Raw genomic sequence first — 13,263 nt, forward strand, 5'->3', positions numbered from 1 at the left:
TACCCTCAGAGTCCAGTAGTCTGAGATCCTTAGTCACCTGCTGGGTGACATTAGCTAAATCTAATGGTAACTAACGTGGGAATAACAAAATCTACACCTTACTTAATTATCCTGAGGATTCAGAGACATTCCAAAGGACTTCGAGATTTCCTTTGTCCGCTAAGCATTCTTTGAAGCCCGCTGTCCTAGGTGCCCATTTACTGAGGAGGGTGGGCTGGGGTTGAGTGTGGAGAGGGATTCCTCCCTGCCCTGAACTCATCTCTTGACTCAGGAACCTGGCGGACCGAGGCTGTGTTCAGCGAGGAAGCTCTGATCGGAGTTCCGAGTAACATCCCTCTGCAGAGTGCTGCCACCCTGGGTGTCAATCCCTGCACGGCCTACAGGATGCTGAAGGACTTTGAGCAGCTGCAGCCAGGTACGAACCTACAGGTGGGAGGGGCAGGCCAGGATCTCCAGACCGGGACCCCAATCCTGACCCTAAGGCCACGGGAACTTCCGGGAGAGGAAGATGGGGCCCCTAACCTGGGTGAATGTGTTGTTGCTTTTGCTTAGAAAGATGTTAGCTTGATTCCTAGAAAAGATGCTGAAACCTCATATGGAATATATTCTGGAAAACCGCTGAAGGATCACATTCCCAGAGCTTGGGATGGAATTCTGTCATTCAGCGAAAATGTATCGAGCTGTGCTAAGCTCTGGGGATACAAAGCCAGACAAGATAGACACAGTCCCTGTGTTTTCAGTAAAATGCTGAACTTAGTAATTCCACTCAGCGTTCATAAAGCACTTTCCAGTTCACACGAGTGCCTTTACAAGCGTTACCACATTGAATGCCTCAAATCGTCAAAGCAGTGCAGTGAGCTTGGTACCATTGGTGAAGAGCTCAAGCCCCAGGCTAACAACCTAGGTCTGAACTCCAGCGTCACCTTGAACTACCTGTGTGAGCTGACCTCTCAAATCATTAGGTGTTTTTTTTAATCTGTAAAACAGAACAGGAATTCTGAGGGTTAGCTGAAACGTTGCAATGTGACACTTAGCACAGGGCGTATAGTGCAGTAACCACACTGCTTTTCTTATCCTTTCTTTTATAAATGAACCTGGGGTCCAGAGAGGTAAATTATTTGTGTGAGATCATTTAGCAAGGAAGTGACAAAACCAGGTGCTTTATTTGGGGTTCCCTGAGAGCCCAGTTTATTTGGAGTTCTCTGAGACAAGGACAGGGGCACGCAGTTCACTGAGGGGTGGTCCCAGGAAGCAGGAATGAGGGAGTGGGGAGAGTGAGTCAGGGAAGGAAGAGAAGCCAGTGAAGGCTGGTTGCTGCTGTGGGCGAAATGGGAGTCCTGCTGGGAGCCCTCTAACGACCCTCACAGAACCCATCTCAGAACTAACCTCAGTGACAGCAGGTTACCCACCAACTCTCATGCCCCATTGCCAACTATGCATATCCGCAAGCTGGTAGGGCCATGGAAGTCACCCAGGCTAGCTCTGTTATGCCAACGAGGAAACCGAGGCCAAGAGATATTGGAACATGGTGGCCACTGCTGCCCCAGGCTGGCCGAAAACCAGCCCCAGCTTCCCGCAAAGGGAGAGCAGAGCAGTCCTAGCAACCCTCAGTGGAGAAAGCCAGCAGGTGTGACCAGGGACCTTTCCTCAAGTTCTAGTGCAGCAAACATTGGTCACCTGCATCTCATCCCTTCAGGCCATCCCTGGTCTGGGCCACCTCTCTGGTGGACACAGCAGGGCATTCTGACACCACCCACCTCAGGTGCCCACAATGCATCTCCACTTTCCTGTGTTGGGGCTGGTGTGGCCTAGGCTAGATCAGTGTTAAACTTATGATTGACTCACATTGAAATCTAACACATAAACACATATGAATATATGTATAATGGAAACCAGAGTTTCATGGAACCATATTTACCCTTCCTATGTGCCTTTCCTATGTGTGATGTACATGTACTCTTCTGTTTTTTATTCTATTTTCCTCTATTTTAACTTTCAAAAATGCTGTTTGCAACCCACTACATAGATTTCATAACTCACTAATGAGTGACAACTCGTGTGCTGACCCTGGCTAAGGGGAATAGGTATTCTTCTTCCAGGAAGTCCTCTGTCTCTAGCACCAGATCCTGCTGCCTTTCAAGACCCAGATAGCATTTCGGGGGTAATGGAGCACCTTCCTGAACTTGACGGCATTGACTCTAATTAGGAGCATCCTGACTGATGCTCGGAGGACTCCCGTTTTACGGGGAGGAAACTGCGGTTCAAAGAGGTCATGACTGGCCCTGTCGCATTCCATGACAGTCAGAGGTGAAGCTGTGACTCACACCCTTCCTCTTCAGGTCCCTCTCATTCCAGAGCCCACATTTCCCCCCCCCCCCCCTTGACTAGTTCCAAATTCAGGCCTGGGCTTAGTCCACAAACTATAGGCTCCTGTTTCAGGGGCTGCTAGCTTCTCCAGTGTGGCTCTAATCCCATTTCAAGGCAATGCGCCTTGATTAAGCAGTACAGAGAGGGGAATACGGCATGGCCTTCCCCTCCAGCTGCAAGCCCTTGATGCACTTGGACCTGTATACAGCCAAGCATGCAATGAGGCAGACCATGTTATTCATACAGATGCCTGCAGAGTGCTGTGGGAGCAGAGGGAAGAGTCTGGAAAGGCTTCGTGAAGGAAGCCACACTTAAGCTGCGCTTCAAAGGGTTTCAATAGGATTTCACAACGAAGCCTTCCTGGAGAAAGGAAGAGGCAAGCATTGCACACCAAGGAAATAACCTAAGCAGAGACTTGAGGACATAAAAATTGGAGGATGAAGGGCATGAACTCATTTACATAGCAGGGTTTTTCTACATTATGTCTACTGTAGACTCTGAGTTGCCAAGTCTTAGGAGGTAGTGTGGGTGTTGTGGAAGTTTGGGGGGGGTGGTATTGGGAGAAGATTGAGCAACACTCCAAGGTCTGAGAAAGCGCAGCAGCCAGGCCCCCGGTCCTCTGGGAGCCTAAGCACTCCATCTCTTGCCTTATATAATAGGGTCTCAGGCTGGAAGCCCTTGACCTATTACAGGTCTCCAGGACTTGACTTGAGTCTCTTCCTGGCTCCACAGGAGATTCTGTCATCCAGAACGCATCCAACAGTGGCGTGGGGCAAGCAGTCATCCAGATCGCCGCAGCCCTGGGCCTGAGGACCATCAATGTGGTCCGAGACAGGTGCGTATCCCAGATCCTGACTGCGTGTCGCATCCCTGCGTGTCCACCAGATGGCGCCCTTGCATAAGCGGGCCTTCTCTCTGGGCAGGACGCAGCTCGCTCACAGACGGGTGTCGGCCGTGAGAAATGAAGTCCAGGTGGCTTTTGGCTATAGGATGAGCGAGTCTTTGAAATATAAAGGGAAGACGGGAAGGAGGTGGAGACGGCCGCTAGGAGTATTTGAAACTGGGCTTGTGATAACGTGTGGTTTTTTCAAAACCAGCGTTCATATTTGGGAGTGTTTTAAGCTGTGTTATTTTTTTCTGTGAACCGTCTAACCCAGGGCCCTTTTTTTTCCTTGTATTTGTGTGGTACTTTGAAATGCATTAAAAGATTGAAGGAGATGAGCAGGTTTGCCATCTCTGTTTCACAGATGAGGAAACTGAAGTTGCAGAGAGAGGAAGCAACTTGCTCAGGGAGTCACAGCAAGTCGGTAGCAGACTTCATGTCCCGACTTGTTCTCTTTCCCTCACAGCATCGTTTCCTCGAGCCTCACTGTCCACGAGTGTGGCCATGTCTGTCAGAAGTCCAGTCTTATTAGGAGACCTGATTCTCGCTTCAGTTCTCTATCCCCTCGGTTATGCTAACAAAAATCATTGTTTGCCTTGGCCAAGGAGTCCCTGAGCCACTCCTGGGCTGGCGTGTGTTTGCACAACTCTCTGAAGAGCCCCTTGAAAAGAGGGGGGGCAGGCAGAAAGGAAGTGGAGTTTGTCATGTGAGTAGAAGAAATCAGGAAGTGAACTGCCTTTTCCCAGGGCACAGATGGTTTCCAGCATCCCTGAGCTGGCAGGAGCTGTAGAAACCACCCAGCCCAGCTCTCTCATGCCAGGGAGGAAACTGAGGTCCAGAGACGCTGGAGTATGACTGAAACTGCGTGGTCAGGCCCTGCTTGAGGCCTGGCTTAACCCTGCCAGTCCTGAGGCCCTGAACCTAACTGTCCCCTATACCAGGGCTCCTGAGCATTAAAGAGAAAAAATCAACATGATATAGAAAAATGTTAGTTACATGCAAACAAGTGGTTAGAATAAGATGGAATTTGGAAACATTGTAGAAAATAGGTCTAGGCAAAGTACCAAAAATTAGGTACAGCGGTATAGCGGCAGATTCGGAAATTACCGAAAAATCGGTATAGCGGTCTGGTAGGGTTAAACCCGACCCCAGCTTCCCGCAAAGAAACACGTTGTCACAGCTGTGGCCGAGCAGTCCCGGGAGCCTTTGGTGGAGAAAGTGAGCCGGTGTGACCGAGGTTCGTGTTTGGTTTCCAGACCTGACCTCCAGAAGCTGACCGACAGACTGAAGAACCTGGGGGCCGAGCAGGTGATCACAGAAGAGGAGCTGAGGACGCCTGAGATGAAAAACGTCTTTAAGGTACCGAGGATGGGGGGCGCTGCGCCTCCATTCCTGCTCACCCCCCTGAAGAAAGATGACTTGAACTAGAAAAGCTGGGGACTGGCTCCATTGCTCCCTTCACATCTTCCCTTGTCTCTTCGTGGAGGATACAGGCCATCGCTCAGCCAGGGGCAGCACGCAGGAAGCGCCCAGGTGCTGCGAGGGAGGCGGGAGGCCTGTGGTTCGCAGTTTGGAGTATTTGTGATGGGCCGCATCAGTCCACACAGCCGATGTGAATCTCGGCGCTGGGGGAGGAGCTGAGGAAACGGAGGCACAGAGAGGAAAGAGAAAGAAAAGAAGCAACATTTACCGGGTACCTACCCTCCATTTTATCAGAGAATCCCACAAAAGCTCTACAAAGCAGGTGCTGCCTATTTTGTAGATGAGGAAACCCAGACTCAGGAAAGATAACGAATTTGACCAAGACCACACAGTCTTAAGTGGTGGAGTCAGGGCTGGCCCCGGTCTCTCTGAACTCCTAGCCTCAGAACCTTCCAGAACCTCCACCCCCAGCACACCTAGTAAGTGACCAGACCACATCTCAGCCTCTTTTCACTGAACTCTGGAGCGACCAAACACACACACACCCTCTTGAGGACATTTCTGAAAGGTAGGTCTAATATAAACTGAGGTCAGAGTCCCAGAAGGGGCGCACAGGGCGAAAGGAAGTCCTTGGAGATGGGTTGTAGGGACCCTCAGTGCATTCTTTCCCAGAGGTGAGTTCTGAATGAAATCCTCGAACAGAGAACAGGACTAGGCTGGTAAAGGCCATTCCAGGCAGGGAAAAATGAGCTATAAGGCAAGAACATCCCATTTTCTTCACTCCCTGCTTCTGACACGTGGGCCTGGGAAATGCTGTCCGTAGCAGCTTCAAAGCCCACATGTAGAGTGGGCGCTCCCTCACTGCAGGTTCCTTCTCTTCCAGGACATGCCTCAGCCACGGCTCGCTCTCAACTGTGTCGGCGGGAAGAGCTCCACGGAGCTGCTGCGGCACTTAGCGTAAGTCCCTCGGCCCTGCAGGTCCAGATCGCCGGCGCCCTCCGGGCCTTGAGCTGGGAGGACCAGCAGGTGAACAGGCCCAGAGGCCAATGCAAGCCGAGCCAAGGCAGGTCAGCAGGAGCCTGAGTAGGAAACTGGGGCCAAAGTCAAGTCCTGCCTAGGTCTCGGGGCACTTCCTTTCTCAGCCGCCTTCATCACAGGTGACTGAGCGCCCAACCAGCTGTGTTTTCCCAAGGGACCAGCTGTGTTTGTCTCTGTGAGGGGGAATGGTTAAGGATTCACATCCTACGGGCATCTTAAAAAGTCACTTAGTCCTAGCTTATTAGCTTTTACATTTTTTATTAGCTTTTAAAAATAGATTCTAATTTTAGAGGTAGCATGATGCGTGTTACAAAACATTTTGAAAGCCTATAAAAGTACAAAGGAAAACTGAAAGTACAGAGGTTGCCTATCATCCCACCGCTGAGGGGGATACGCACCGGGGACAGTTAACAGTGCGTGTCCTCCCACCTTTTTCCCTTTCACAGGAACTCCGCTGGAATCCCCTAAACTACTAGTTAACACGTATTTGCTAGCCCTCACTAGCGCCGGGGTAGAGAGATGGCTAGAACTCATGAGCTAGGTGGGAAGGTGGGTCATGTGATCAAAGAGCTGTGAAAACATGGGAGTTCACCATGCACTGAAGTCTGTGCAGAGAGCTCAAGGGACCCCTCCCACAGCCCCTAGGCCAGGGGTACTAATCCCATCCCCATTTGTACAAGGCCCAGAGAGGGTAGTCACCTACCCAAGGTCTAGGAAGCAGCAGAGCCGGGCTCAGCCCTACTCTGGGCAACCTCCAAGGCAAACTGCAATCCCATGCCACTCGTTGTAGGAGGAAGTTGGCGATCTGGACCAATGTCAATGCCATGCCCACAGTTGCATACCTATAAGTGGAGTGGAGCCAGACTGAACTCTGGTCTTGAGCTCTTCTCAGGAGAGCACGCTTCTTTGCAGCAGCTCATCAGAGCCTGCCTGGGTGGCTATATCAGTGGGTTCCCATCCCTGCCTAAACATCCAGGTCATCTGGAGGGGGATAGGTCATTAGTTCTGGGGTTGGGCCTAGGAACCTGTATTTTGGACCCTTCCCAGGGATTCTGAAAGCAAGGTTTAGGCTTTAGCGTTGGAATAGAAGCACTGTGGCAGGTTCCGGAAGGGCTCCGAATCTGCCTGCACCCATTCTGTTCTCTGACTTTTCAGACCTGGAGGAACCATGGTGACCTATGGAGGGATGGCCAAGCAGCCTGTCATCGCTTCTGTGGTAAGCTGGTGGTGGGGAGGGGGGCGGCCTGGAGATGGCCCAGACCCCACAGTTGTGTAAACGCAGGCAGTTCCCCTGTCCCTGGGACTCAGAGAATGTGCACCTTAAGTGGTATCTGAAGCTCTTGCCCTCAGAGCCCCAACATGTCCTTCTGTGTCCACAGAGCCAGCTCATTTTTAAGGATCTCAAACTTCGGGGCTTTTGGTTGTCCCAGTGGAAGAAGGACCATAGTGCAGGTGAGTACATGATGGCCCTTTGCCGGGGGTCACACACGAGGGCAGTGCCTCTGCGGAAGTGACCAGCCTCTCTGAGCCCTGGATGGGTGATTAGACCCCAACCCTACAACAGGACAAAGGAGAACAGCTACAGTGAGCAAATAGTTATTGGACTAAAGCGGGCTAGTTCTTGGGGGCATAACATTGAGCGAGGCACACACCGCCTCTTCCTTGAAGAGCTGGCTGTGGGGAAAACCGCCACGGGAGACGACTAAGTAAAGAAAACCAGAGCTGCAGCCAGCCTGCCTGGTCCTGCCATTGCTGGCTGTGGTTATGCCTCACCTCGCTGTGGGATCTGCACAAGTTACTTAGCCTCTGCCTCCGTTTAAATGTCATAATAGTTTCAACTATTGTTAGCCCTGTTTGACAGAAGAGGAAACTGAGGTTCAGAGTGGTTAAGTCGCTTTCCCAAAGTCACCCCAGCTAGGGAGTGTGCAGCCAGGATGTGATCAGCTCGTCTCTCTGACTCCAGAACCCGAGCCAGGACACTGCTCTTCCTCTCCTGGAGGCCCGGTCCCCAGACAGGGACCTCCAGCTGAGACTGAAGAATGAGGGGTTATCCACGTGAAGGAGAGGAAAGTGGTGGCATGAATGGGGTGTTCCGGGTAGAAAAACCAGCATGTGCAAAAGCCCATGAGAAAGAGTGGGGAGGCAGACAGATTGGTTGTAACCACATTATAAAAGGCTGGCCGTGTAAGTCTTTTTAAGGAGTTCAGACTCTATCATAAGGCAATTATGGAGCCGTTGAAGTGTTCTAAGCAGGGTAGATATGATTGGATGTGAATGTTGAATGAATTTGACATCTATGAAAAAACACTTCTCAGCCAAGGCCTTCACTTCTTATCTTCCTGTACCATAGTGGGCCCTTGGTGGTGGGGGTGGGGGATGGGGGATGTTGGTGGCCTCAGCTCATGGAGTTCTAAGGGAGCCCTGGGCTCCTTTTCCTGAGCAAAGCTCATCTATTCCACATCAGTTGTGCCAGGCACACCCACCTCCCTCCCTGCACCCCTTCTGGCTTCCCTGCCTGGAGTAATCCTGCCCCTCCCACCATTCAGACTCCAGGTTACACCACTCTGTCTGCCTGTCAGTTCCTGGGGCCACTCCCCATGTTCCTCTGTCCCCACCCTGGCTCTCCCTGACCTGAAAACAGGTGGGGACCAGGCAGCCTCCACAGCCGGCCTATCTGTGGCCAAGCCCTGGGCTCTCAAAGACTTCCCTGGAGCTCAGCACCAGCAGAGGTGACGTGTGCCGTCTCACCAGGCCCTGCTGCTGCTGCACCCCTGTCTGACTTCCTCCAACCTCCCACAGACCAGTTCAAGGAGCTGATCCTCACTCTGTGCGATCTCATCCACCGAGGCCAGCTCACGGCTCCCGCCTGCTCCGAGGTCCCACTGCAGGACTACCAGTGTGCCTTGGAAACCTCCATGCAGCCCTTCTTGTCTTCAAAACAGATTCTCACCATGTGATAATCCCAGAGGAGCCAGCGCGAAGTAGGAAGGACTGGTTTGGGCCCCTTAGTCTGGGCCCTCAACCTTCCCAGGCTGCTCCTCTCCTCCCGGTCACTTCCCACTAGGAAAGCTGTGAAGCCAGCCAAGGCTTTCCCCAGGGCTGGCCTCGGGTTATCTAATAAAGTCTGACCTTCCTGAAAACAAACAAACAAACAAACAAACCCATAGAAGTCATCCCTGTTGAGAAGGACCATCGCTGCGCCTGCCACTTCCCAGGACTTAGCCGCTCCTGCTGCCTCGCCTCCATTTGTGCCCCAGCGATCATTTCCTGACACCCTGAAAGCAATGCCAGGGTGGGCCTGGCAGGTACAAAAGCCAGTGAAATGCAATCTCTGCCCTCAAGCTGTCCAAGCCCACAGAGGAGAATCTTCTAAAAGGGAAGGTCAGCTCATCCTCAGTGGTGCGTGGCTCAGTCTGGGGCAGGGGGCGTGAATGCCAGCCTGAGGAACTGAGGAAATGTGGGCTTAGATAGCTGGACCACCCTCACGGAATGTCCATTCTAATGGGGAGCTAGGTGTTAGTTACACCAGCGGTTCTCAACCGGAAGTCATCTTACCTCCAGGGGACATTTGATAATTATCTGGAGGCATTGTCGTAATTGAGAGGGCGCTACCTGCATCTAGTGAGAAGTCAGTGATGCTGATAAAAACCACCCTGCAGTGCACAGAACGGCCTCCCTCAACTAAGATTATCCAGTCCAGTCCTAGCCGGTTTGGCTCAGTGGATAGAGCGTCGGCCTGTGGACTGAAAGGTCCCAGATTCGATTCCAGTCAAGGGTATATACCTCGGTTACAGGCTCCTCCCTGGCCCGGGCCCTGGACGGGGCTCGTGCAGGAGGCAGCCAATCGATGTGTTTGATGTTTCTCACATTGATGTTTCCTGCTATCTTTCTCTCTTCCACTCTCTCTAAAAAGCAATGGGAAAATATCCTCAGTGGTTGAGCATTGACCTATGAACCAGGAGGTCACAGGCCTGGTCAGGGCATATGCTCAGGTTGCAGGCTCAATCCCCGATCGTGCAGGAGGCAGCCAATCAATGATTCTCTCTCATCATTGATGTTTCTATCTCCCTCTCCCTTCCTCTCTGAAATATATATATACTTTTTTTTTTTTTAAGAATGGAACAGCAGTGAAATCATCAGAGCCTGGGTCCCTGACACCCAGCAGCCCTGACTGCCCACCTCAGGACTTGAGAAATAAGTTTTACATAAGAAATAAGCTTCTAGGCCTTGGGTGGGTAGCTCAGTTAGATAGACTGTCGTCCTGACACACCAAGATTGTGGGTTTGCTCTCTTGTCAGGGCACATACAAGAATCAACCAATGAATGCATAAGTAAGTGGAAGAACAAATTGATGTTCCTCTCTCTCCCCCGCCCCCCTTCCTCTCTAAAAACCAATTTTTAAAAAAAAATAAAGAAGCACTAAACTTCTATGTTATTTAATCCTTTAGTGTTTGGGCTTTCTCTGAACCTAATCATAACTGCTACATATTCTATGATTCAATTTATATTGAAATGAAGTCAATCAATCTGAAGCTGAAAAAGTGAATTGTGGCAGTTTGTAATTCCCAGCTAAGGAAGGTGGACTTTATCCCATTGGCAGTAAAAAAAAAAAAAAGGATTTCTGAGCCAGAAGGTCAAACTGTACTTCAGAAAATTCCCTCCTGCAGCAGGTTGGGGGAGAATTTGGAGATGGGAGACACTAAAGAAAAAATCAGAAATTCCCATGCTTCTGAATTTTAGATAAGTAAAATCTTCCTAAATTTTTGAAGACCAGCATAGAGATTACCATCACTTAAGAGGCCAGCAGAGGGAAGGAGCCTAAGACAAAACAATGTCAAAAGAGAATCTGACTTTAAATGGGTCATTTCTCCCATACTTTGCAAGAGCAGGAAGTTGTTTTTAATTTTCAGGCTGAATAACCTCTGTGGGGTTGGGACAGCTCTTCTGGCTTACCAGGTAAACAATACCATTTTTAATCTAAAGGAGGAACTTTGGCTCCAGGAGACAAAGAAGACAAACCGGCCCTAGCTCCTAAACCAAAGCTTGGGCACACCTGAAGCCCTGAGGCTCCGTGACTCCGGCTCTCTGTGGTGGTTTCTGGGAGCATCGACCCCGTGACCATCTACAGCCGCTGCTGTAATGTTGATGACGGCCTTGTGTCTTGGGAGATGAGATAAATAAGCCTGTTTTCCTCAGGGAAAGACAGGCCCAGAAGACAAAGGTTTTTGCATCAACCTGTGTATGCCACGTGTCCGTATCCTTGTGCCTGGAAGCTCTCAGCAGTACCCACCAGCCACACGCTCATTGGCAAATGCCATGTCCTGGGTAGGACACTGGGCCCAGCCAGAGCAGCTGGAGGTGGTAGAAAAGAGAGACTCAATCCTGGCAAAGTATCTGCCTTTATCAGAAGGCAGGAAACTGCTGGGAAGGTGAGTGGGAAGGAGACACTGGCACCCCCTGAAAGGGAAGAAAGTTTCCCCTATGTCCCTAACCCTCTGCAGTGTACAAGCAAGTTGAAGCACTTCATTTGATTTTTACAACTCCCCTCTATCAAGGAGATTTTAACATCACCACTTTACAGAGAGGAGGATGCTGAGAGAGGTGAGGTGAGTTGCTCAAGGTCACAGCGGACAGCAGACACCAGGTCCTCTGGCCCTGTCTGGTCACCATATCAGTCCGTACTGATAGAAGGGCCTTGAGCTCCCTCTTTTCTCAGGATTCCTTGATTTTGTTCAATGATAATTAACATTTCAATCAGAAGAGTTCAAATTTCTCTGAGTCTATGTCTCATGGGGAGGCGCGGGGGGAGGAGAATCAGGAGGCCAATGAAGTAGTCCAGAATCCGCGCACTTCTGGTCCGTGAGGTCCGAAAGGTTGGCGACTGCTGGTTTAAGGAAACCTTTGGAGCAACGGTCGCCAACCGGTGGTCCACAGACCACTAGTGGTCCGAAAGGTTGGTGACGGATGGTCCAGATCATTCATGAATCTATTCAGGTCTCTCCACTCCCACTTATTAAGGTGGTTCACACACCAAGGCTTTTAAGCATGCCACGTGGAATATGGCCCGGCTCCTTATTCAGGCCTCCGACTTTCCTTGCCCACCTTATCCCAAGTACAGGCATCCCCACGCCCCCCCACCCTCACCCCGCGCGCGCAGACACACACACACACAGAGAGAACTATTTATTTATTCAGTAAATATTCATTCTGAACACCCATTATGTGAAAAGGCCCTGTTGTAGGTGCTAGGGATAAAGCAGGAGACACAAAAACATGGCCCCTGATACCAGGGAACTTAAAAATCTTTTATATATTTTTAAATATATAGATAGATAGGTAGGTAGGTAGGTAGGTAGGTAGATTGATTGATTGATTGATTGATTGATTGATTTCGGAGAGGGAGAGAGATAGAAACAACAACGATGAGAGAGAATAATTGACCGACTGCCTCCTACATGCCCATACTGGGGATTGAGCCTGCAACCCAGGCATGTGCCCTGATCAAGAATCAAACTCTGGCCGAAACCGGTTTGGCTCAGTGGATAGAGCGTCGGTCTGCGGACTGAAGGGTCCCGGGTTCGATTCCGGTCAGGGGCATGTGCCTTGGTTGCGGGTGCATCCCCGGTGGGGGGTGTGCAGGAGGCGGCTGATTGGTGTTTCTCTCTCATCGATGTTTCTGGCTCTCTATCCCTCTCTCTTCCTCTCTGTGAAAAATCAATAAAATATATTAAAAAAAAAAAAGAATCAAACTCTGGCACTTTGCTGGTCAACACTCAACCAGTCAGCCACACCAGCCTGGCAGAGCTTATATCCTAGTGGAGGAGAAAGTGAACAAGTGAATAAAAGTAATTAGAGTGTGATAAGTGCTGTGAGGGAAAAAAGTGATATCCTAGTATGTGTGTGGGGGCGGGAGGCGGAGGGGGGGGGGGAGGCGGGGGAGGGGCGGGGGGGAGGGCTGTACTTGGGATAAGGTGGGCAAGGAAAGCCTGAGGCCTGAATAAGCCAGGCCAGCATTTCAAAACATATTAAAAAGCCTTGGTGTGTGAACTAGCTTACTAAATGGGAGTGGAGAGACATGAATAGATTCGTGAGTATGTAGAAGGGAAAATTAAAAGGACAGACAGAAGGTACTGTTTGAAGGTTGGACTCTGGCACTTTGCTGGTTGCAGGACCCACTCCTGGAGCTGGGGAACTCCAGAGGAGAACAGACTTTGAAGACAGGCCTTTCCCCTGCGGGCTGTTTCTCCTCTGTACAATAGGCTGAGCAGATTACAGGACAACCAAGGCTAGTGCTAGTTCTTAATATGATCCTCACACTTCACTAAACTCCAAATGGATCAAAGACTGCAAACAAAAATAAGCCCTCAAAGTAACAGAATAAACCATGGAGGGCAGTTAAAAAATTAAAAATTAAAAACAAACCTCAGAGTGAGGAAGGCCTTTCAAACTACAGCACAAAATTCAGCATCAAAGGAAAATAAATGGATAAGTTTGATCCCATAGTGTTTTTGCATGGCAAAAAAACACTAGGCAAAAAACGTCAACAGACTAGG

General features: G+C 50.3%; 1 protein-coding gene across 4 annotated transcripts in view; it reads left to right on the forward strand.

The window, feature by feature from the left end:
* The window catches only part of MECR (mitochondrial trans-2-enoyl-CoA reductase), a 31,161-nt gene extending 19,886 nt beyond the window's left edge, over nt 1–11,275 (forward strand). For 3 of the 4 annotated variants that reach the window (XM_079778164.1, XM_079778167.1, XM_079778166.1), the window contains exons 4-10: nt 272–415; nt 3,100–3,202; nt 4,507–4,609; nt 5,556–5,629; nt 6,866–6,926; nt 7,090–7,162; nt 8,462–11,275. In XM_079778164.1, coding sequence (XP_079634290.1) covers nt 272–415; nt 3,100–3,202; nt 4,507–4,609; nt 5,556–5,629; nt 6,866–6,926; nt 7,090–7,162; nt 8,462–8,667 — 764 coding nt within the window. In that variant the 3' untranslated portion in view covers nt 8,668–11,275. The remainder of the gene's footprint in view (nt 1–271; nt 416–3,099; nt 3,203–4,506; nt 4,610–5,555; nt 5,630–6,865; nt 6,927–7,089; nt 7,163–8,461) is intronic. The other variant, XM_079778165.1, reaches the window with a different exon arrangement.
* Nucleotides 11,276–13,263: the final 1,988 nt, after the last annotated feature.

The sequence above is a fragment of the Cnephaeus nilssonii genome, assembly GCF_951640355.1.
Source record: "Cnephaeus nilssonii genome assembly, chromosome: 7".
NCBI classification, from domain to species: domain Eukaryota; kingdom Metazoa; phylum Chordata; class Mammalia; order Chiroptera; family Vespertilionidae; genus Cnephaeus; species Cnephaeus nilssonii.